Raw genomic sequence first — 24,081 nt, forward strand, 5'->3', positions numbered from 1 at the left:
TTTATTGCTGTGTTAATTGAAGAAACAAAGCGCGGAATTGTCCCCGATTTGCACAATTTGCACAAAGTGCGGTAGCGGACGGGAAAAGAGTTGTTTTACCCGCCAGCTGCAATGGTGGGTTTTCATATTGTTGCGTCCCATTCCCCTCATTAATTATGCAGCCACAGAAAACACGTCTTGCTGGCGGGCTGCCTCCGATTTGCCCGCCATGCCATTACCTCACCACTTGCTTACGCATGGCACCATATTTAAACTGCAGCCGCACGCACACTTCTCAATGCTTGCAGCCCACGGCTCATCTGGTGAAGACATGGCCCCAAAAAGCCAAGAAGAGTGCAGCCCCCCAATTCAGTGCCGCATCCGTTGGATACTTGCTGGGTGCCATGGAGGCCTGCTGCATTGTCCTCTACCCCCACTCTGGCCACAGGAGCCCCATCAGTCCTACCACTCCGGCTTGGGAGGTGGTGGCAGAGGTGGTCAGTCCCAATGCTGTACACAAGCAGTCAGCCATTCAGAGCAGAAAGAGGATGAATTATCTCATCCAGGGTAAGGCAACCATCTTATCACTCTAAACTCACACACTCACAAAGCCATCTCACATTCACTGGCATCTCACTCACTGCCAGCTCAAGGGACATCACCACTCACTCTCTCACACACAGCCTCACAACTCCATCTGGCCTTATCTCCTCTGGGGACTGCCTCCTCAGCCCTCACCATCTTGAGGCCACTTGCATAGATCAACATGTACCCCCAAACACACCCTGGGATACCCTCCTTCCCCAGTACAGCCCACGCCCTGCAGCCTCTTCCCTTGCCTAGGACCACTTCTCCCCCTTCCCCAAGCTGGCCCTAGCCCTGCAGATGTTGAAAAGCCACCCCCACCTTACGACCTGGTCTGGTGGGTGGAGAGCTGCCCATGAACCCCCCCTGAAAGTGATGTGGATGCTGCCTGCGAAGCCTAGTGCTGATGACAGCAAGTGCTGCCCGAAGCACGGTAGGCAAACAAACCTCGAAGTCCCAAGCGAAGTGCAGCTCGCCAGGTGCACGTTGCTTATGTGCAGTTGTGAAACAGGTCGGTGTGCAATCATGGGTGGAGAGGACAATCGCAAACTGGTTTGACAACGGTGTGAAACCGATTTTTGGCTTTCTCACCACATTGCCCCTCTCTCCACGCCCCCCCCTTCTACCCATGACACCCAACGCCAACGGGGCCGAAAAATTCTGGCCAATGTTAGTTGAAGGAGGAATGTTGGCTGAAAATCTCAGAACACCTGGCTTTTCTTTGCAAAATGTCATAGAATTATTTAAGTACCCCTGAAAAGGAAACTGGCAACTATAGCTAATGTTAATCAAGCAAAAGTCAGCATTCATGAACCTTTGCAGGAGGGTCTGTTCCGAAGAGTCAAATTGGACTCGAAATGTTAATTTTATTTCTCTCTCCACGGGAGGGATGAGGTTTCATGTAGGTTTTTAAAAATGTATTTAAACTGCATTTAAAAGTGATGGACATGTCCCAACTCATGTGACAGTGTCACATGAGGGGACATGTCAGGGAACTTTTTTTTTCTATTTTTCACATTTTTTACTGTAGAGCTGATCTCCCTGAGGCAGCACTTAGCCTCAGGGCTGCCTCAGGGAGATGAGTGCGCTCTATCGTGCGCATGCGCGAAAGAGCGCACTCTCGGCTCAGGGAATCCCCCCTCCCCCCCACCCGCACAGGGAGCGCATAGCGCTGGACGTCACGCTGGGCGGGCCTTAATTGGCCTGCCCACATAAAATGGTGGCACGCCCCCAATCGGGGGCGCCAATCAGAGGCGTGCTTCCACGCGCCCGCTCTTAAACTTCCCCCCTGACGGGGGGAAAATTCTGCCCACAGAACTTAGACTTCCTTAATGCGGCCCTAAAAGATGCCATCTGTCATGCTCGCAGTTGAGCAGGTTCAGCAGACTGGATGAGGCTGCTGCATAGCAGAGTAATGATGCTTTGCAACAGCAAAAAAAATAAGCACTTAATTTCCCATCCAAAAAATAGATGGTTGTTTTTAACCTCAAGTGTGCAGTATCCACGTAAAATCATAATTAATAAAATGTTTGAACAGTGAGTTTCTGAGTAAGTAGACAATGGTGTTATCCCGCTGGTCCACGCATACTAGTGATTGGGCTAAATTCGTGTCAAAATTCTTGCCAAAAGGCCTCTGACCTGAGATGTTAACTTGGTTTCTATCTTCACAGATGCTGTCAGACCTGCTGAATATTTCCAGCATTTTCTGTTTTATTATTTTTCTAAACTGGCTTTGCATTCTTCACATTTGCTTCTATTACTGCACACCTTTTACTATTGAAACTGTTCAATATAACTCACCATGCTACACAAATGGTACAGACTGAATGCACAAATGCACCAGCCCTAGCAAATATCTGAAGGATTCAAAAAGTATCAAAAGAATGTAAAATATGCTGACAATATTTTAAGTTGTATTTTAAGTTCATTTTGTAGAATTGCCTGCTCGCTGGTTTGTTTTTCAAACTATCTGTAAATTATATTTAATAATTAATAACATTTGCATTACACTGTAGCTGCTACTATTTTTAATCCAAGAATCTATTATTTTATTGTAATATATTAATAATTTGAAGTTTAGTTTGAAATAGTTTGAAGTTCACAACAAATTGTTAAACTTGGGCTTGTTTCCCCCTGTGGATTGGTACAAGTAGCAAAAAATGCTTGAAAATGTCAATTATTAAGTTTCATATTTCAGCCTGCAAAAACTGAATTGGAGAAGCAGAAAAGAGAAGTAAGAGGTGACCCCCGTCCCTCACCACCACACCTCACAACTTCCCACCACTCACAGCCCTGGCATTTGAGTAATTTTATTTAAAATTAGCAAGTTTTTTTTTTGCTATTTATTTCCTCTGAAATGCATTCAGAATTTATTTCCTCCCTGCTGATGTGTGACGTGTTGGCTGAAGTCTGTTGAAACTTCAGCAATAAAAGGAGAAAACAGCCTAAAACCAGTTTGAATTTGTGTTTCATTCTTTCTTTCCTTTAGGCTCTCAGCCAGATGAGCCTGGCCAAGTGCAGCAGCTCTGCTCCTAGTCCATACACTAAAAATTCTGGCTCTTTTCCTGGCCTGGGTCAGGCTCCACCCATTCAGGCGATGTTCCTACTAACAAATACACCTGCACCTCACTGCTCACCACTTCATCACTCAAGGCCCTATGCCCTAGACCAGAGGCACTCAAAGCTATTGGCAAGAAGCCAAATGGAGCTAAATGGGCACCCTTTCTCCTAAGGAGGCACCTGTGGCTCTGGCTGGTAAGGATAAAGCATGAATAGGCTTAGCAAATGGTGAAATGAAAGGCATGATGTTGTTATTGGGCAGCTGATTCTCAAAGATGTGGTTCTCAAGGACCAGATCAAACATAATGGAGCATCGGGCTTCCCACTGACCATGCTCATCATCAGAAAGTAAAAACCTTCAAAAGGGCAATCAGAAGGGCAGAGGAAGTAAAAGCATTTTGTTTCATAGCATAAAGTGTAGTTGAATATTAATTAAGGCCAAACTACACTAACCAGTTTGAACCAAACTTTAAATTTAAAAATTACCATAAATTAGAATATATCAATTAATTGTCTGAAAGCATTTATTTAATTTTGTCAATTTGTTTTCCTTCATTTTATGTAATAAATAAAATATAATTTTTGCAGTACATAGTTCCAACAAGAAATCTGAGGTGCAATTACTTTGTTTGAAGTACTATAAAACCTTAAAGAACGACCTCTCTGATTGGTGCCTGGCATAGACGAAAACAATTGTTACAACTTGCATTTGTAAAATACACTTTGCATTGGAGAAAGCATTTATCAATGAGGAGACACCTTTACCCCCAGCAAGAAGTGGGGCAAACTGAATTCAGGGTTCAGCCAACACGTCACACATGTCTTTAACACATTTTTGAGATGTTTGAGAGGAGTGTGAGGGAATGATTAAGGAAAGTACCAGGGAGCAGGGGCAGAAAAAAAATCAGCTATTGATGTTAAAATGGAAGGAGCAGCAAACAAAAAGTAACTAGACTCAGAAGACTGGGAGGTAGAGATCATTCAGATAGGAAAGGACAAGGTCGTGGAGTAATACATAGATAAGGACCTTGAAATGAATACATTTCATCCTTGTTTTCAATCCTTCCATGGCCTCACCTCTCCCTATCTCTGCATCCTCCTCCAGCCTTACATGCCTCTGAGATCTCTGCATTTCTCCAATTTTAACCTTTTGTACATCCCTGATTTTAATCATGCTACCAATGGCTTTTTTTTGCAAAAATATACTTTATTCATAAAATATCTTCAACCACATTCCAAACCATTTCAAAATCACCATCACAAAGTTACAATCAGGTTCAACTTTTACAACATGTATCACAAGGTGCATCAGTACAAACAATGAATATTACAATCATTTTCAGACATTCATTTTGAGCTGTACAGCCTGAGGGGCTCTACACAGTTCCCAGCCCCTCGGTGCACTGTGGCAGAAAGGTCTTAGGCTGCGACCCTTCCCCATTGCGCCTTTGCGGCAGCTGCCCCAAGCTTTAGTGCGTCCCTCAGCATGCAGTCCTGGATTTTGAAATGTGCCAGTCTGCAACACTCGGTCGGAGACAACTCTTTGCGCTGGAAGACCAACAAGTTTCGGGCAGACCAAAGAGCGTCTTTCACCGAGTTGATGATCCTCCAGCTGCAGTTGATGTTTGTCTTGGTGTGTGTCCCTGGAAACAGCCCGTAGAGCACAGAGTCCTGTGTCACAGAACTGCTCGGGATGAACCTCGACAGAAACCACTGCATCTCTCTCCAGACCTTCTTTGCAAAGGCACAATCCACAAGGAGGTGAACAACGGTTTCTTCCCCACCACAGCCACCTCGAGGACAACGTGCCAAGGGGGTGATACTCCTGGCGTGTAGGAAGGATCTGATGGGGAGGGCCTTTCTCACCACAAGCCAAGCTACGTCTTGGTGCTTGTTGGAAAGTTCTGGCGATGAGGCATTCTGCCAAATGCCTTTGACAGTCTGCTCGGGGAACCATCCCACAGGATCCACCCTCTCCTTTTCCCTCAGGGCCTCTAAGACGTTACGTGCCGACCACTGCCTGATGGACTTGTGGTCAAAGGTGTTTCTCTGCATAAGTTTTTCCACGAGGGACAGGTGGTACGGCACAGTCCAACTACTTGGAGCGTTTCGCGGCAGCGTGGCCAGACTCATCCTTCGCAACACCGGGGACAGGTAGAACCTCAGCACGTAGTGACACTTGGTGTTTGCGTACTGAGGGTCTACGCACCGTTTGATGCAGCCACACACAAAGGTGGCCATCAGTATGAGGGCGATGTTGGGCACGTTTTTTCCCCTTTTATCTAGAGGCTTGTACATCGCGTCCCTGCGAACACGATCCATTTTTGACCTCCAGATAAAGTGGAAGATGGCTCGGGTGATCGCCGCCACGCAGGAGTGTGGAATGGGCCAGACCTGCGCCACGTACAGCAACAGCGAGAGTGCCTCACACCTGATGACCAGGTTCTTACCCGCAATGGAGAGGGATCGTCGCTCCCACATGCCCAGTTTCCTTTTCACCATGGACACTCGCTCCTTCCAGTTTCTAACGCATGCCCTGGTCCCTCCGAACCATATCCCCAGCACCTTCAGGCCGTCAGCCCTGACATGTTACCAATGGCGGCCATGGCTTCATATACCAAGGCCCTATTCCTTGGAATTCCCTTCTGAAACTTTTCCCCCACCCCTCTACTCCCTTTCCTCCTTTAAGACAATTCTTAAAACTTACCTCTTTGTCCAGGCTTTTGGTCATCTGCCCTAATGTCTTCTTTTGTGGTTTGGTTTTGAATTTTGTCTGATGATGTTCCTATGTAGCACTATGAGATGTCTTACAAGTTAAAGATGCTATTTAAATGTAAATTGGTGCTGTTTATTGACTGTTAATTGTACCTCTTTTTGGAACCATGTACTGCATGTATTTTGTTTATTTCATAAAATGAAGGAAGACAAAGGGCTGAATTATTCTGTCGGTGAGTTGGGGGCAGGGCCCGCTCGCCGACGCGAAAATGACGTGGGATGACATTGGGCGGAACCCCCAACGTCATCCCGCCCCATTTAAATATTCAGGAAGGCAGGGGGACAGCGCGATCAGCTGTCCACCTGCCGATCTGTCAATGGCCAATTGTGGCCATTGACAGGATAATTAAAATAATTAAAGGCCCTGCCCGTCCAACCTTAAGGCTGGCGGGCAGGCCAGGAGCCCCGGTGGGTTTCTGAAAAAACATGAAACCACAACCACCGGCGGGATGAGGTTTCATGTCGGTTTTTTTAAAGTTTAATAAAGTTTTTGTGTACTTTATTAACATGTCCCATCTCATGTGATGTTAATGATTTTTTTATTTTTCTATTTTTCAACTTTGAAAACCTTTCAGCGATCTCCCTGAGGCAGCACTTAGTCTCAGGGAGATGTGCGCTCTTTCGCGCATGTGCGAATGAGCGCACTCTCACATTTGGGGAATCCCCCCACCTGCCCGCACAGGAAGCGCATAGCGCTTCCCGTCGGGCGGCCCACTGGGCGGGCCTTAATTGGCTCGCCCACGTAAATTGGCAGCGGGGCCTGCCCGCCAGTCAAGGGCAAAATTCAGCCCAAAGTATAACAATATATATATATACCAGGCATCTTTAATGCCACAGTATTAACCTCCCAGTGCAATTATTAGAACTGAATAAATATTTAGCTCCACTACTTAATAGTTAGTATGTAGAAGAGCTAATTCATCGACTAAGGAATGGCAGCATACTTATGAGAAGTATTTTTGAAATGATTTAAACTATTCACACCTTCAAACCACAGGAACACACCATAAAATGATTATAATAACTAATAAAATGCTAATGAACAAAAATCTTCATCTTACACTAACTAAATGACTGAAATAATGTGGTTTAATGTTGTAACAGGCTTTATATGATAGATATAATCTACGTGAGCTTCATTGCTTCAAGCTACAATGTCATCTAAACTCTATTGGAGTCTAGCCTTGTAATTACTCCTTGCTGTCTGTTTGCTATAGGAAATGTTGTGGTTTGTTGCATGCTCTTCTCAACATATTTATTTTGGTGACAAATGCAATATTACTGTCTCATGTTTTAAGTGAGAGGCATTTAAGATCCAGGCATTGCTCAACTAGGAAAGTAGTAAGTTTTGAATGAATAACTGTTTTAAAAGCTTTTTCATACATACTATTGTTACTATAGGATTCATTGGTTCTGTGCAGAGTGTATACTGGGTGAATGAGCATGTAAGTGTATGGAGAGTATGAGCGGCCATGAAGTGGGTGGTGGGGCATAGATTGACATGGAGGGTATGAGGGGCCATGGTGATGGGTGGAGGGGCATAGGTTGGCATGGAGGGTCTGAGGAGCCATGGGGGGTGGATGGAGGGGAATGAGGTGACATGAGCTGGCAGGGAGGGAGAAAGATGCGTGTGTGGGGGGTGAGTGGGTGTGAGGGGTGAGGGCAAGAGGGTTGTTTTTGTTTACTGATTTTATTGTAACTGCGACAATGTCCTAGAGCACCGAGGCCGGCCTTTTAAACAGTCTGCCTTGGTACCTGGCAACCCCTGTGGCTGTCTCTGCACTGTTTCCAGGTGCAGAGGGCCCAGCTCCAGTTATCTCCTGACCCTGCCCTCCGCCCCAGAATGAAAATCCCGCCTTTACAGGCACATTCTCTCAAGGCAGATAAGCCAAGTTGAGAAATTTCATGACTCCAGCTACCCACTTCTAGGACATATGAAAAACCAGCCCAATATGTCCAGGAATTGCGTATTTTTCAACTAAACAAAAGGTTGGGGGACAACTGTTCACTGGGGCATTCCCCATGGCAATGCCTCAACCAATCAGAGTGGCTTGCCTGGTTTGAATTTAAACAAAAGCTTGGGGAATGACTGTTCCCTTATGTATTCTCCATGGCAACACCTCTATCCATTAGAGTCCACTTGCCAACTAATCAGCACCCGTTTCTCATGCAATATAAATAGTTCCCTTTGAAATTTGGTATTCTTGCGATTCTGTACTGATGAGTGCAAGACAAAAAGATTCAACAGCTCTTTTTTCAGCAATACTCAAGTTCTGGACTGAAAATCATTTACAAGCTTGATCCAACTTCTCCCGTTTCTATTTTGCTGCCAGGCTTCTTAAGCCCTGGGAAACCTAGTTGTCATTGTTAAATTTAAATCAGGCTCCAAACTGTCCTCTGGAGCCTGATTCAAACATTATGAGATGCCCAAATTTTCAGCAGAGACGCCATGCACCCCATCGCTGTAAAAATGGTGGCAGACATGTATGTGGTGGGTGGGGGTCACATTACACAATTCTTTATTTTTAACACCCCCTCAACCCTCTACCATCCATCACAGGGAGCTTAAAATTCTCCTCATAGTTTCTGTAACACACCCTTGTCTATAAATGTACTTTGCACGGATCTCTAAAAAGGTACAGAAGATCCAATATACAAGAACTGTTATTTAATATCTGACAACCAGCAATATATGCTTGCTTACCTTTACTGTAATAATCAGATGTTTAAATATAGTCTGAATGTGGCATAGAGGACTGTTTTAAGTTCTCATTCAATTGACAGTAATCTATTGAGTGCACTCAGTTTAAAAACACCATTTATAGTCATTAGGCCATACTTCCAAGAGAGTAAATAAGGGGAATTTCCATTTAAGAACATCTGCAGCACAGGGAGAAAACATGTTTTGGAAAGGGGTTATGCAGAATAACTCCATTTAAAATTTGTGCTAAAGGAGGTACTAAACACCATATGTAATACTTTTAATTGAACTATTTTAACATAGAAAAATATTTCAATACCACAGAAACACAACATAGCTAAAGGATCAATGCACAATCAAAAAAACTTAAATAGAAACTTACTCTGTTGTGAACACCATTCTGTCTTCATATGTAGTCTGGCTGAATATAGAGATTTAAAGGTTTTTACAAGAATCTTTTGGTTTTAACCGTGAGAGCTGAAGGCACTTTTGATAACAGCCCAGTGGAAAACTGAATAGACTGCTGAATTTAGAACCTGGCTCAGGCTACTGTGCACACACAGCCTATCTTTGACTCTAAGCTATCCAATCCTGCATTCCTATGGTGTTCTGCTGGCAGATGCCTTCATGCAGTTCACCAATCAAATGCTTTTGATCATTAGACTTACCCATTTTCTGGCTTCATGCCAAAATCTAGCATAAAAGTAGTATAAATCAGTTCTGTTGTCGATTTAAATAATTAGAAGGTGATGAGCGAATATGTTTCACTGAAAATGCTGATTTTTAAACATGGTTCAGTAGTAAAAGAAAGTACTGATAAAAGATATCTCTGGAAGCTTAGCAGGTTTGGGCTGTCAGTAACACTTATCTGAAAGTAATCTTATCAGTCCTCCATATGCTATAGAAGAGTTGGGTCTCAAAACACACTGTCCAGTACCACTGTGTCCATAAAAGCAGATTTATGAGTAATTCATGTGACCACATGGGTTTCTGTCGCTTCACCAATCATCTTCACCCCAATAACCAGCAATGAATTTCTGAACAAATTCCCTCTCGTGGGATGAATGACATTACCAGTTTCGAGTGAACCACACATTCAGGACAGGAGAGAAAAGATCAACTGTGAAAAATAATTGCCTCTAAATCTGATGTCAATGAAAAATCGCATTCTGTTTACCAAAAAAATGTGGGTTTTTTTGGTGGCTACAAAATAAAACGACAGCCCCAAACTAATTACAACTCAAGTTTAATCTTAAGAAGTCTAGACAGGTGCAGCGTACTGTATCTTTTCAGCTGAATATTCTGTTAGATTACATTGTTCACTTTCTATCTCACAATTACTGCCTCAAGGCCAACATACAATATCAAGCAATATAAAACACAAAATGACAGTGTCTCATACTGTCAACGTTAGCTGCAGACCCTGACTTTTAGATAAGGCAGAAATAACGGGGGAGAAACATTTCTAGCTCAAGGCGTCAGATGAATCATCTTCAAAGCTCACAGGGATATGTCTGTAGAGTTTTGTTTGCTGTGATGTAACGCACTTCTGGAGCAACATTCCATGGGCTTGTCTATACAAGCCATAAAGGACCTTAAAATGTTAACACTTTATTCTGTTTAAAACTAACTAACTCCAAATTGGTGGCTGAGCTTTGGACATGGCGTTTAGAGCCAGAGAAATTATCTTTTTCTATTTTTCTCCCAGCAATTTACTCTCCTGAGCCCTTCGCTCACAAAGGCTGTAAACTCCACTGTAGCACGTGTCTAAAGGCAATAATAGCTCGCTGGCATGCTTTTTAAAAATTCATTCACGGGATGTGGGCTTCGCTGGCCGGGCCAGCATTTATTGCCCATCCCTAGTTGCCCTTCAGAAGGTGGTGGTGAGCTGCCTTCGTGAACCGCTGCAGTCCATGTGGTGTAGGTACACCCACAGTGCTGCTAGGAAGGGAGTTCTAGGATTTTGACCCATCGACAGTGAAGGAAAGGCGATATATTTCCAAGTCAGGATGGTGAATAACTTGGAGAGGGACTTCCAAGTGGTAGTGTTCCCATTTGTCTGCTGCCCTTGTCCTTCTAGGTGGTAGTGGTTGTGGGTTTGGAAGGTGCTATGGAGCCTTGATCACTACATGAAAACATTGAAAAAAAGCTGCAACAAACTAATTGATACTGGTAGTATTTACGGTTACACATAGATCCTATCCTCATTTAATATCCATCCACTCATACACTTCCAGCAGTGATTCACTGGCAATCAGGAAAGATAACTGTTACTAATTCTCCTTCCCTCCACCTAGGAATCCTAAAGTGTCTACTATGACACTCTGGCAGAGATGAGTTAATTCAGTACTGACTGGATTCTTCTTTTGTATGGCTTAGTGCCCCTTCTCTATATCCAAGGACAAATCATTAGCAGCAATGGTAATCAATGTTTTTCTTTAAAAGTAGAAGTTAACTTTGGCAACGTCACACTTAGCTACACAGTCCCCAGATCTTCCATTCCCGAGAGGGTTGTACCCTAGACATGTGTCAGAAGATGTGCTGGGGACCCTCTGGAAGTCCCTAGGCAAGGACTGCACGGGAAGTGCCCAGCAATTTTTAACTTCCATTGGGCAATTACCCTGCATCTGGAACCCTCCAAAACTCCAGTTCTAAAGTCAGAGACGTCAGATGGTTCTGGCTCTCTGAGCAGAATAGTTACCCAGTAAAAGTTAGAAGGATTGAAACCAATTCTAACTCCTGGGTAACTATACTACTGACACCTCCAAACCCCCGTTGGTCCCTCCGACTGACTCCCCAACCCCCACTGGACCCCCCCTGAATATGACACATCCACCAACTATCTCCCCACCTGCCAACTACCACCCTGACCTCCCCTATCCCCCAACTACCTCACCCATTTCCCCACCCTCTGACTACCCCTGCTGACAACCAACTAACGCCTCGCACCCCGACAACTCGACTGCCCCCTTGACCTCCCAATTCCCAACTACCTGACTACCCTCCTACCCCCGGGCCTGACTATCCCCAACCCCTGACTACACTGCCCCGATCACCCGACTACCCGCCCGTATGGACTATGTTTGAAAAACAAGTTCTCCCACTTCTGAAATTGTGTTGATTGCTATTTATTCATTTCATTGCAATAATCCTCATGTTAGCCCCCATGTTCCAAACTGTTAATTCTATTATTTCTGTGCTTCCTGGTACTTGAATCTTTTGCCAGGCTAAACAATTTGTTTGGATAACTTCTTTTTAATTAACCATCACCATTACTTAAGCATTACATATCCATTTCTATATGTGTACTCAACTGAGTTTTCAGATTTTTCACTAAAATGTAGGCTACTATTAGTTTAACAGTTAAAACCTACCAAAAATTTCCCACAGCATTACACATTGGGAATTAAGAAGAAGTGAAGTGGGGTTCGAAGCCAGGTGACGTGGATCAAGGGAACCAGGGTTAATTCAATTCCCATTTTAAAATCCTGAAATTTGATCTTATATTATTACTTATAGTCAAATAGCAAAACTTGCAGCAATGTGGGAAGCAGTAATGTAGAGTTAGCTGGGGAACAAGAGTTTCTCTGTACAGGCACAGGAACTGAGAAATCCAATATAGAAACATGAAACTAATTCTGCAGGAAGATGAATGAGCGATATAGCACTCACTCCTCTTGTTTCAGTAACAGCTAAATGAACATGGAACTGCATGAAATGGATGTGCGGATCGAGTGGTATCAGAAGCTAAATAAAAATAAAATCATAATTGGAATTGAAAAAGACCTATGAAGAAAACAAAGGTTCATAATCAGACTAAGAAGAAAATCACAAAATAAAAAATGTATTAAAATTTTACTTGTGACTCCAAGAGATATATAACATTAAGAAGTCCAGGGAGACCCTACTTCTGGTTATGCATTGACAGGGTTACCATCTGCTCCAACTTTGGCATGCTCCAACTTTTTTTATCTGGATGTCTTTGCTTCACTGGAAAAACCATTTCGAGGGAAGACAGAACATGCCCGTAGATGCCCCTAAAACATATTATAATGAATCTTGCTCCTTGGAGCTGTGCAAACTGTTTCTGGCCCCAGTGCAGCCATGGTGAAACACCCAGGGCTACGTGAAAACTGGTGCTAAATTATTGCTCCTAGCTTTTCTACAACCCCTGCACCTAAAAATTGTTCTTGTGTGCCAGGCTGTGGGCAAGAACATTTGTTGCCCATCCCTAGCTGCTATGAGAGCATTAGGAGTCCACCAGGTAATGTCACATATGCACTGGGATGATCGATTCCCTTCCCCGAAGGAGGCTAGTGAGTCAATTGGGTTTTTAAAACAATCAAGCAGCTATGATAGTTATTTTTTTATGGTCCACAAAATTATCAGATTTATTGAATTCAATTTCATAATTTGCTGTGCTGGACCTCTAGTTGTTGGTCCAGTATCATAACCACTAGGCATATATGTCACTAGCTAGTGATATTTCACCTCTTTTAAATCAATTAAAAGTCTATCAAATGGCTTTACCATTTAAAATCTACTTCTTTCCCCATCAATATTCTTTTCTTCCCAAAGAGTTGATTCCTTATCAGGGTATGATTACAAGGACATCAGGTGCCTTCTGGTAACTCATCCACTGGTTAATCATCATTCTTGAGCCTTGGCACTGAATACGATTAGGTTATTCAATCATATGGACTATTATAGGTGAGCACTGTTATCACCCAATGCCCTCATATGCACAAAGGAAACAAAGACTTGCATTTGCATCATGACCTTTGCCTTTTATAACCTCAGGACATGTTAATGCACTTTGCAGACATTGAAGTACTATTGAAGTATAGGGAAAAATTTTCCCTCCCGTTGGGGGGGAAGTGCAGGGCCGGGTGCGGGCAGGCGTGCCTCAGATCGCAACCCCCGTTTGGGGGTGCGCCATCATTTTACGGGGGTGGGCCAATTAAGGCCCACCCAGCATGTCATCCGCCAGCAAGTGCAATGGGGGGGGAATTCCCTCAGCTGGGAGTGCATGCACGCAAAAGAACGCACTGATCTCCCTGAGGCTAAGTGCTGCCTCAGGGAGATCGGCTCCAAATTTAAAAATGTTAAAGAAACGATAGCAAAATTTCCCCTCATGTGACATTGTCACGAGTTGGGACATATCCATCACTTTTACTGACACCTTTATTAAATATTTTAAAACCCTCTTGAAACCTCATCCCTCCCGTGGATGAGGTTTCATGCTTTTTCTTAAGCCCGGCCTGTCCGCCAACCTTAAGGTAATTATGTCAATTACTTTTTAAATGGCCTCAACAGGCCGTTGACAGGTCAGCGGGCGCGCAGCTGATTCAGCTGCGCCCCCGCCTACCTGTAAATGGAAATGACGTGGGGTGACATCGGGGGTCATCCCGCGTCATTTTACATGGTGGCGAGCGAGCCCCGCCCTCGCTCACCGACTGGAAGATCCCCCCCATAGCCACTGTTGTAATGTGGGAAACACTGCAGGCAATTTGATCACAGCAAGGTCCCACATATTCCCAGTATAAGTCACTGAACTGTGATCTGTAGAAACCCTCATCAATCTTACCGTATCTGACCCAGAGATGAGGACAGTATCCATATAGGTGTCCTGGCTGAGATCAACTAAATGAACATAAATCTGGGATACAGGGCAGAATTTAATGGAACCTGCCAGAGCAGGCATAATATGGCAAGGGGCCTGGGAGAATTGGGCAGGAGTACCTGCATCAGATTCCTGGCATCGTGAAAGCTGTCCCCAGTGAAGTTGCCCGCAGCGACAGGATGTCAGTTAGGCTCATTAAAGAGCCACTTGAGAGCAATTATCCCTAATCCCGCCGGAATTAGTGATGGCTCAGGGATTTAATTAGACTCCCATAGCTCTCTCATGCCTCCCGAAGACCAGCCAGGCTTGTGGCCTCTTGGGGTTGAGGGGGGAGGGGCGGGACATGGGGTGTCCCTCATTGACAGGCATTCAGTACTGATGCTGAAAGCCAGCCCTCTGCCCTTGCCTCTGACCCCAGTGCTCTCCACTCACTGACAACCCCCTCCCCGCGGCACCCATCCAACCTCATTCACCTGTCTCCAGGGATCCAGTGGCAATCCTTGGGCTGGGCTTTGCAGCATTACTGGCAGCAGCCACCTCCATTGGTGGCACTTCAGATAATGCTGCCCTCACAGGCCAGCAGCACTTAGGGGCAGAGTTTCTGCCCCACTGTGGCTTGATTGCATGGAAGGCCTGATGCTGGCTTTTTAAGTGCCTGAGGGTACTTAAATAGCATCGAATCTCCCCCACAGAATCGGCGCAGGGCACCCACTGTTTCTCCAACCGGTTTGCGGGGGGTGGCTCCCCATTGCTAGCAATAAATCCTGGCTTAATGTGGGAGCTTGAGATCTGGTTGACTCAGCTACTCACTGAACAAACCAGCTAAACTATCGGGGGAATGGTAATGTTTAGAATGTTAGTTCATGGTAGCTTTTTTTACTGCAGCATTTCAAATTTATGGCATTAGGTTTTGTCTTGTGTTAACGATTTCTACAGACTTCATTTCTGAAGATTAATTTTTCAGCTGAATTACCAAATACTTATTTTTTTGTTCAATAACGACAAACAAAAACATGACTGAATAATAGAATTTTAGAAAGGTTACAAAACAGGAGACTATACGGCTCGTTAAGTCCGCGCCAGCTCTCTGCAAGAATAATACAGCTAATCCTAATCCCTCACACTTTCCTCATATCCCTGCAAAATTTTCTCTCTTCAGGTGATTATCCAATTCCTTTTTGAAAGCCACGATTCAACCTGCCTCCAACCACACTAACATGCAGTGCGTGCATTCCAGATCCTCACCACACGCCACATAAAAAAGATTTTCCTCATGTCATCTTTGGTTCTTTTGCCAATCACCTTAAATCTATATCCTCTAGTTCCTGACCCCTCCATCAAAGGGAACTGTTTCTCTCTTGTCTACTCAATCTACAACCCTCATGATTTTGAACACCTCCATCAAATCTCTCTCAATCTTCTCTTCTCTAAGGGGAACAGTCCTAGCTTTTCCAATCTTTCCATGTAACTGAAGTCCCTCATTCCTGGAACCATTCTTGGAAAGGGGGTTATGGGTGTCCTAGTGCATGAATCACAAAAGACGAGTGTAAAGGTACAGCAAGTAATTAGGAAAGCTAATAAAATGTTATCGCTTATTGTGAGGGGAATTGATTACAAAAGTAGGGAGATTATGCTTCAATTATACAGAGCACTGGTGAGACCACATCTGGAGTACTGTGCACAGTATTGGTCTCCTTATTTAAGGAAGGATATAAATGCATTAGATGCAGTTCAAAGGAGGTGTAATTGGCAGGTTGTCTTATGAGGAAAGGTTGAACAGGTTAGGCTAGTATCCACTGGAATTTAGAAGAGTAAGAGGCAACTTGATTGAAACCTTTAAGATCCTGAGAAGTCTTGATAGAGTGGATGTGGAGAAGACGTTTCCTCTTGTGGGAGAATCTAGAATTAGGGTCACAGTTTAATAATAAGGGGTCGCTCATTTAAGACAGAGATGAGGGGAAATTTTTTCTCTCAGGAGGGTAGTGAGTCTTTGGAACTCTCTCCCTCAAAAGGCAGTGGAAGCAGGGACTTTGATCATTTTTCAGGCAGAGCTAAATAGATTCTTGATAAACAAGGGGGTGAAAGGTTATTGGGGGTAGGCAGGAGTGTGGAGTGGAAGTTATAATCTGATTAGCCATGATTTTATTGAATGGTGGAACAGGCTCCTAATTCGTATGTTCTTATGTAAATCTTTTCTGCACCATCTTGAAAGCCTTCACAATCTTCCGAAAGTGCACTGCCCAGAATTGGACTCAATGCTCCAGTTGAGGCTGAACCAGCGTTTTATAAAGGTTCATCATAAATTCCTTACTTTTGTACTCCATGCCTCTATTTATAAAGCCCAGGGTGCCATAAGCCTCCTTAACCACTTTCTCTACCTGCCCTGCCACCTTTTAACAATTTGTGCACATATATCCCCAGGTATCTCTGCTCCTGCACACCCTTTAAAATTGTACCCTTTATTTTATATTGCCTTTTCTTATTCTTCCTACCAACATGTATGACTTCACATTTCTCTGCATTGAATTTCATTTACCATGTATCCACCATTCCACCTGTCTAAGCCCTCGTGAAGTCTGTCACTATCCTCCTCAAAGTGCACAATACTTCCAAGATTTTTGGCATTAGCAAATTTTGAAATTGTATCCTGTACACCCAAGTTTAAGACATTAATATACATCAAGAAAAGCAGTGGTCCTAGTACTGACCCCTAGGGGAACACCACTGTACGCCTTCCACAGGTCCGAAAAACAACTGTTCACTACTACTCCCTGTCATTCAGCTAACTTCGTATCTATGCTACCGCTGTCCCTTTTGATCCATGGGCTTCAACTTGCTCATATGTTTATTATCTCGCACTTTTTCAAAGCCATTTGGAAGCCCACTTCACAACCCCTTTATGTTAGTTACCAGTCTCTTCTCACACTCTCTCTTTGCCTCACTTATTTCCTTTTCCACTTCCTTTCTGAACATTTGTTTTTCTTTATTCTTTCATGGGATGTGGGCATCACTGGTAAGGCCAGCATTTGTTGCCCATCCCTAATTGCCCTTGAACTGAGTAGCTTGCCACACCATTTGAGAGGGCAGTTAAGAGTCAACCACATTATTGTGGGTCTGGAGTCATTTGTATCCAGACCAGGTAAGGATGACGGGTTTCCTCCCCTAAAGGACATTTGTGATCCAGATGGGTTTTTATGACAATCAACAATAGTTCCATGGTCACTATAACTGAGACTAGCTTTCAATTCCACATTATTAGTTATATTTAAATTCCATCAGCTGCCATGGCAGGATTTAAACCCATGTCCCCAGAGCATCAGCCTGGACCTCTGCATTACTAGCCCAGTGACATTATCACACCACCGAATTTTATATTCAGCCCGGTTGTCTCTTGTACTATCAACTTGACATTTGTCATACACTCCCCTTTTCTGCTTCCTCTGGCTCTCTATCTCTTTCATCATCCAGGAAGGTTTGGCTTTGGTTGCCCTACATTTACACCCTTGTGGGAATGTATCTCGATTGTGCCCTGAACCAAATTCTCTTTAAAGGCAGCCCATTGTTCTGCTACAGTTCTACCCGCCAGTCTTTCATTCCAATTTACCTGGGACAGGTGTGTTCTCAACCCACTCAATCCTCCAATTTAGTATTTTCACTTGAGATTGTTCCTGGTCCTTTTCCACGGCCAATCTAAACCTTATGATACTATGACCACTGTTCCATAAATGTCCCTCTACTCACACTTAATCCACTTGACACACCTTATTCCCCAGAAACAAATCCATCTTCATTGGGCCAGAAACATATTGATTAAGAAAATCTCATGAACACATGTCAAAAACACTTCTCCCTCTCTGACTTTTCACTATTCCTATCCCAGGTCAAATTAGAATATTTAATGTTCCCCATTACCATTACTCTGTGGTTCTTACAATTCTCTGTAATTTTCCTGCAAATATGCTCCTCTACATCTTTCCAACTAGTTAGTGGCCTATAGAATACATCCAGCGTGTGATGGCACCTCTATTGATCCTTAACTGTAACCACTCCAGGAGATCCTTTCTCTCCAACACTGTAACATTCTCCTTAACCAATACTGTGACCCTCTTCATCTCTTTCCTTCTCCATCTTTCCTGAACACCCTGGGCCAGATTTTCGTGCCTTTGTCCATGTTAGAATGGAGGTGGAAGGGCTTTAAAAAATGGCAGGCAGGACCTGATTCTTGGATTCCCATCTCCAGCAATTATTGCCGGAGCAGGATAAGGGTGAGGGTAGGGAGTCCACACACAGCACTCCAGGGGCAGAATTTTGCCATCGGCGAGCAGGGGCCGGGGCCCACTTGTCAACGTGTAAAATGATGCGGGATGACGTCGGGCGGAACCCCCAGCGTCATCCCGCCACATTTATATATTCAGGAAGGCGGGGAAGCAGCAAAATCAGCTGCGGGCCTGCCGACCTGTCAATGGCCAATTGAGGCCATTGACAGGATCAATTAAACAATTAAAGGACCTGCCCGTCCAACCTTAAGGTTGGCGGGCAGGCCAGGAGCCTCTGCGGCAAATAGAGAAAACATGAAATCTCATCCAGCGGCAGGATAAGGTTTCATGCAGGGTCTTAAAAATTTTAATAAAGTTATTCTGTAAATTATGAACATGTCCCATCTCATGTGACATTGTCACATGAGGGGGACACGTTAGGGGATTTTTTTTCCTATTTTTAACACTTTTCAAAGTGGAAGCCATTTCCCTGAGGCTGCACTTAGCCTCAGGGAGATGTGCGCATGCGTGAAAGAGCGCACTCTCGCTTTTAGGGAATCCCTCCCACCCGCACAGGAAGCACATAGTGCTTCCTGCCGGACGTCACGCTGGGCGGGCCTTAATTGGCGGTGCGGCCCGTTTCACTGGCAGGGATCGGCTCCCTGCCTGCCAGAGTTTGGGTCGGGCCCGCCCGCCCGACAGGCAGAAAATTCTGCCCCAGGTCTTGCCAGCTCTATTGTGGTGTTGGGTATTTCAGAAGCTCCCCCCGCCCCATCATTTTACTGGATTTGGGCTGGCTTTTGCAGGAGACATGATTCACGGCTCCTCAAAGGAGTTAGGAACATAAGAGCAGGAGTAGGCCATTCAGCTCATCGAGCCTGCTCTGCCATTCAATATGATCATAGCTGATCATTCACTTCAATGCCTTTTCCCCACACTATCCCCATATCCCTTTATGAGCTGTGCCATGAGAGAGTGCTAGTCAGAGGCAGTTAAGTTTAAAAAATGTTCAGATGGCGTATGAAAATATGTTTTTTTTAAATTAAGTATGTAATTAAGGCTTTTGAATGGCTTTAGGTATGTTTTCAATTCAGTGATCAGAGAGCTCTGTCCTTAAAAACCAAGAGGTCATTAAATTGACCGGCGCTATGTAAGGGTTCAGATGTGATAGAATCATTTTCTCCAGTGGATCAAGCCCACTTTTGCATTCTACTGTATGGAGAATAAGATATGAATGTATGTGGGGACCCTGTGGTTTGATTTTCAAATTGATTCAATGTCCTGAATCTGCTGAGCCTTTGAAGCACTCTTCCAGTATCCACTAGGTACATAACTAATGAGCCATATAATAACACTGGCAAGTATTTGAAATGCTCATGAAATTTAAAAAAATAATCAGACATTTAACATTACCTTTGAAAATAAACCCTCTCCATTCTCATGAAACTGGCAATCAAACACAGCCAGTGAATGTCCAATTGAAGAAGCCTTTACTCCTCTTAACATCTCTTAATCTTATCCAAATAAACAAATATGCATTGAAAAACCACTTGAAAGAAAGATAAGGTTATTAATCTCATGAAACTATCAATCAAACAAAGCTAACCATCCTATCTGCAATCGTGTAAATAACCCACCACTGGGCTGAGTCCATTAGTCAGTCTTGGAGCTCAACCAAGCATTCATGATGAGGCCATCTGGCAATAGTTTCAACAAAAACAGGCTGAACAGATGGCCAGGCATACTTTGAATATTTAAAAGATTTGCCAGTGTTATTATAATCACTCATTAGTTCTGTACTTATTGAGTACTGGGTGATTGGGCACGGAGGGAGCATGGGAAGCATGAGGGGAGCATGGGAGATATGAGAAGGCATGGGGCGGGGGGGGTCTGAAAGACATGAGGAGGCATGGAAGCTGGAGGTATGGGTTGAGGTCTACAGGGCCTTACAACAATGCTGTTAGAAAATTCGGCTGATGTTCCAGCGGACAGAATCAAGCCTTCTAACCTGGCTGCCTTGGCTTTCGCCCACCTCTGTTGCCACCTTGGGCCTACTTCAGGAGGTGGTGGGCCTGTCTCCAGTTTCTGCCCTCCTCATGTTGAAAATGTGGCAGACAGGCTCTGCCAGGTCAGAGGTGGGATTGCAGAGTTGGGAAAGTTTCCAACTCCTGCTTCCCACCTCAAAAATGAAAATCTAGGCCCTTGTATTCAAGGATATTTAATGATGAATCCTGCCTTTTTAGAGCCACTTCTCCGTTATTGCCACATCATATTCCTAAGTGTCTGCAGCTCACCAACCTTACTCACCACACTTTGTGTTACATGCACTGTAAACCTGAATTAGATCCTACTTTATTTACGCTTAGTCTGACTGCATCTAATACCTACTATTTCTTACTCTAGTGCTATCTGTCTCTCCTAATTCTTTGTGCAGCTTGTTTCTCCTTTCTAATCTATGTTCACACCCTGCTGCCAAATTAATTTAAACCCCTGCCCATAATACTAGCAAACCGACCCCTGAGCACATGATCCCGGCTCCACTGAAGTGCAATCCGTCCGGTCTGTGCAGGCCCCATTACCCCTTCATCTGGTCACAATGTTCCAGGAATCTAAAGCCCTCCCTCCCGCACCATCTCTTCAACCAAGCATTAATTTGGTCTATCCTCCTATTTCTATACTCACTAGCACATGACACCAGAAATAATCTGGATTTTGCTACCTTTGAGACCGTGCTTCTTAATCTCTTTCCTAGCTCCATAAAATCTGCCTGCAGAACCTCACCCCACTTTCTACCTACGTCAATGGTATTGATATAGTCCACGGCCTCTAGTTGTTCACCCTCACTTCTTCAGTGCCAACCTTGACCCTGGCACCAGACAGGCAGTATGTCATTTCGGAACCAAAGGAACATAAGAAGTAGGAGTAGGCCATTTGGCCTCTCGAGCCTGCTCCACCATTCAATAAGATCATGGACGATCTGATTGTGGTCTCAACTCCATTTTCCTGCCTGCTTCCCATAACCCTTCACTCCTTTGTCAATCAAAAACCTGCTCTCTGGGATAGAGAATTCCAAAGATTAATGACCCTCTGAGAAAAGAAATTCATCCTAAGCTCCATCTTAAATGCAGGTCCCCCTTATTCTGCAACTGTGCTCCCAGTTCTAGATTCCCCAGTGAGGAGGAACACCCTGTCAACAGCTAGCCTGTCACGCTCTCTCAGAATCTTAAATGTTTCAATGAGACCATCTCTCACTCTTCTAAACTCCAACATTCTTCTAAACTGAGTCTGGGAAGAGTATCCTCTGCAGTCACCGTCGCCGTGAAGCAGTCTGGGAAGAGTGTCCTCTGCAGTCACCGTTGCCGGGAAGCAGTCTGGGAAGAGCGTCCTCTGCAGTCACCGTCGCCAGGAAGCAGTCTGGGAAGAGTGTCCTCTGCAGTCACCGTCGCCGGGAAGCAGTCTGGGGAGAGCGTCCTCTGCAGTCACCGTCGCCGGGAAGCAGTCTGGGAAGAGCGTCCTCTGCAGTCACCGTCGCCGTGAAGCAGTCTGGGAAGAGTGTCCTCTGCAGTCACCGTCGCCGTGAAGCATTCTGGGAAGAGTGTGCTCTGCAGTCACCGTCGCCGGGAAGCAGTCTGGGAAGAGTGTCCTCTGCAGTCACTGTCGCCAAGTGAAAAAAACAAAGAGTGACATTACAGGAAAACCATAAGTTCATTGGTTGGTAAGTAACTGCTAGTTTGAACTATCTATTCTAAGTTGATTTCAGATTAAAGATGACTACTGGGGCCCAGGATTGGAGGCCTAACACTTCAGCTTCAACTCAGCAGAGAGAGCGAGTTCCAGTTGATTTTAAAAAGTGTATTTTGAATCTCTATTCTAACTTGCTTTCAGATTAAAGGTAAATAGGAGAAATATTTTACAGACTGATAAACTAAAAACCAATGGGAAATTTAAAAACAAATTAAAAAACTAATTAAATAAAATAGAGATGCAGGGCCAGGCGATGTGTTGTAGCTGCATGGTGTGGGAGCTGGTGGACCCCATTGTGGTTCCTAGTGACCACATCTGTAGCAAATGTTGGTTGCTTGAAGAACTCCGGCTCAGAGTTGATGAGCTGGAGTCTGAGCTTCGGACACTGTGACACATCAGGGAGGGGGAGAGTTACCTGGACGCTGTGTTTCAGGAGACAGTCACACCCCTTAGATTAACTACCTTAAATTCGGCCAGTGCTCAGGGACAGGTGGGTGTGACTATGAGTGAGGCACGTAGAGGGATCCAGGAAGTAGCACTGCAGGTGCCTCAGCTCTTGCCCTTATCCAATAGGTTTGAGATTCTTGCTCCTGGTGTGGACGAAAGTGGGGACTGTAGGGAGATTGAACAAACTGACCATAGCACCGTGGTACAGGGAGCCATTCAAGCTGGGGGAGAAAAGAGAAATGTAATTGTAATCGGGGATAGTATAGTTAGGGGAATAGATACTGTTCTCTGTAGCCAAGATCAAGAGTCCCAAAGGCTGTGTTGCCTACCTGGTGCCAGGGTTAAGGATATCTCATCTGGGCTGCAGAGGAACTTGGAGTGGGAGGGGAAAGATCCAGTTGTCATGGTCCACGTAGGTACCAACGATATAGGTAGAACAAGGAAAGAGGTTCTGTTGAGGAACTATGAGCAGCGAGGGGCTAAATTAAAAAGCAGAACCAAAAAGGTAATGATTTCCGGATTTCTACCTGAGTCATGAGCTAATTGGCACAGGGTCAATAAGATTAAAGAGGTAAATGCGTGGCTCAAAGATTGCTGTGGGAGAAATGGGTTCAAATTCATGGGACATTGGCACCAGTACTGGGGAAAGAGGGAGCTATTCCGTTCGGACGGGCTACACTTGAATCATGTTGGAACCAGTGTCCTGGCGAATTGCATAACTAGGGTTGTAGATTTAGCCCCTATGTTCTAGATGAAGGAACTGAGGGCAATGATCTAGATGAAGGAACTGAGGGCATTCTGGCTAAGTTTGCGGATGATACAAAGATAGGTGGAGGGACAGGTAGTATTGAGGAGGAGGGGAGGCTGCAGAAGGATTTGGACAGGTTAGGAGAATGGGCAAAGAAGTGGCAGATGGAATACAACGTGGGGAAGTGTGAGGTCATGCACTTTGGTAGGAAGAATAGAGGCATAGACTATTTTCTAAATGGGGAGAGAATTCAGAAATCTGGAGTGCAAAGGGACTTGGGAGTCCTAGTCCAGGATTCTCTTAAGGTTAACTTGCAGGTTGAGTCAATAGTTAGGAAGGCAAATGCAATGTTGGCATTTATTTTGAAAGGACTAGAATATAAAAGCAGGGATGTGCTGCTGAGGCTTTATAAGGCTCTAGTCAGACCTCACTTAGAATATTGTGAGCAATTTTGGACCCCGTATCTCAGGAAGGATGTTCTGGCCCTGGAGAGGGTCCAGAGAAGGTTCACGAGAATGATCCCAGGAATGAAAAGCTTAACATATGAGGAACGTTTGAGGACTCTGGGTCTATACTCGATGGAGTTTAGAAGGATGAGGGGGGATCTCATTGAAACCTACAGAATACTGAAAGGCCTGGATAGAGTGGACGTGGGGAAGATGTT

General features: G+C 44.5%; 1 protein-coding gene across 19 annotated transcripts in view; it reads right to left on the reverse strand.

Moving 5' to 3' along the window:
• dtna (dystrobrevin, alpha) overlaps positions 1 to 24,081 on the reverse strand; it is a 437,527-nt gene that overhangs the window by 246,930 nt on the left and 166,516 nt on the right. For 18 of the 19 annotated variants that reach the window (XM_078540563.1, XM_078540570.1, XM_078540564.1 and 15 more), the window contains exon 1: positions 8,982 to 9,177. The exons of the other annotated variant lie outside the window; for it this stretch is intronic. In XM_078540563.1, coding sequence (XP_078396689.1) covers positions 8,982 to 8,998 — 17 coding nt within the window. In that variant the 5' untranslated portion in view covers positions 8,999 to 9,177. Of the gene's footprint in view, positions 1 to 8,981; positions 9,178 to 24,081 lie in introns of those variants that run through there. 19 annotated transcript variants of the gene reach the window in all.

This window comes from Cetorhinus maximus, chromosome 4 (assembly GCF_964194155.1).
Source record: "Cetorhinus maximus chromosome 4, sCetMax3.hap1.1, whole genome shotgun sequence".
NCBI classification, from domain to species: domain Eukaryota; kingdom Metazoa; phylum Chordata; class Chondrichthyes; order Lamniformes; family Cetorhinidae; genus Cetorhinus; species Cetorhinus maximus.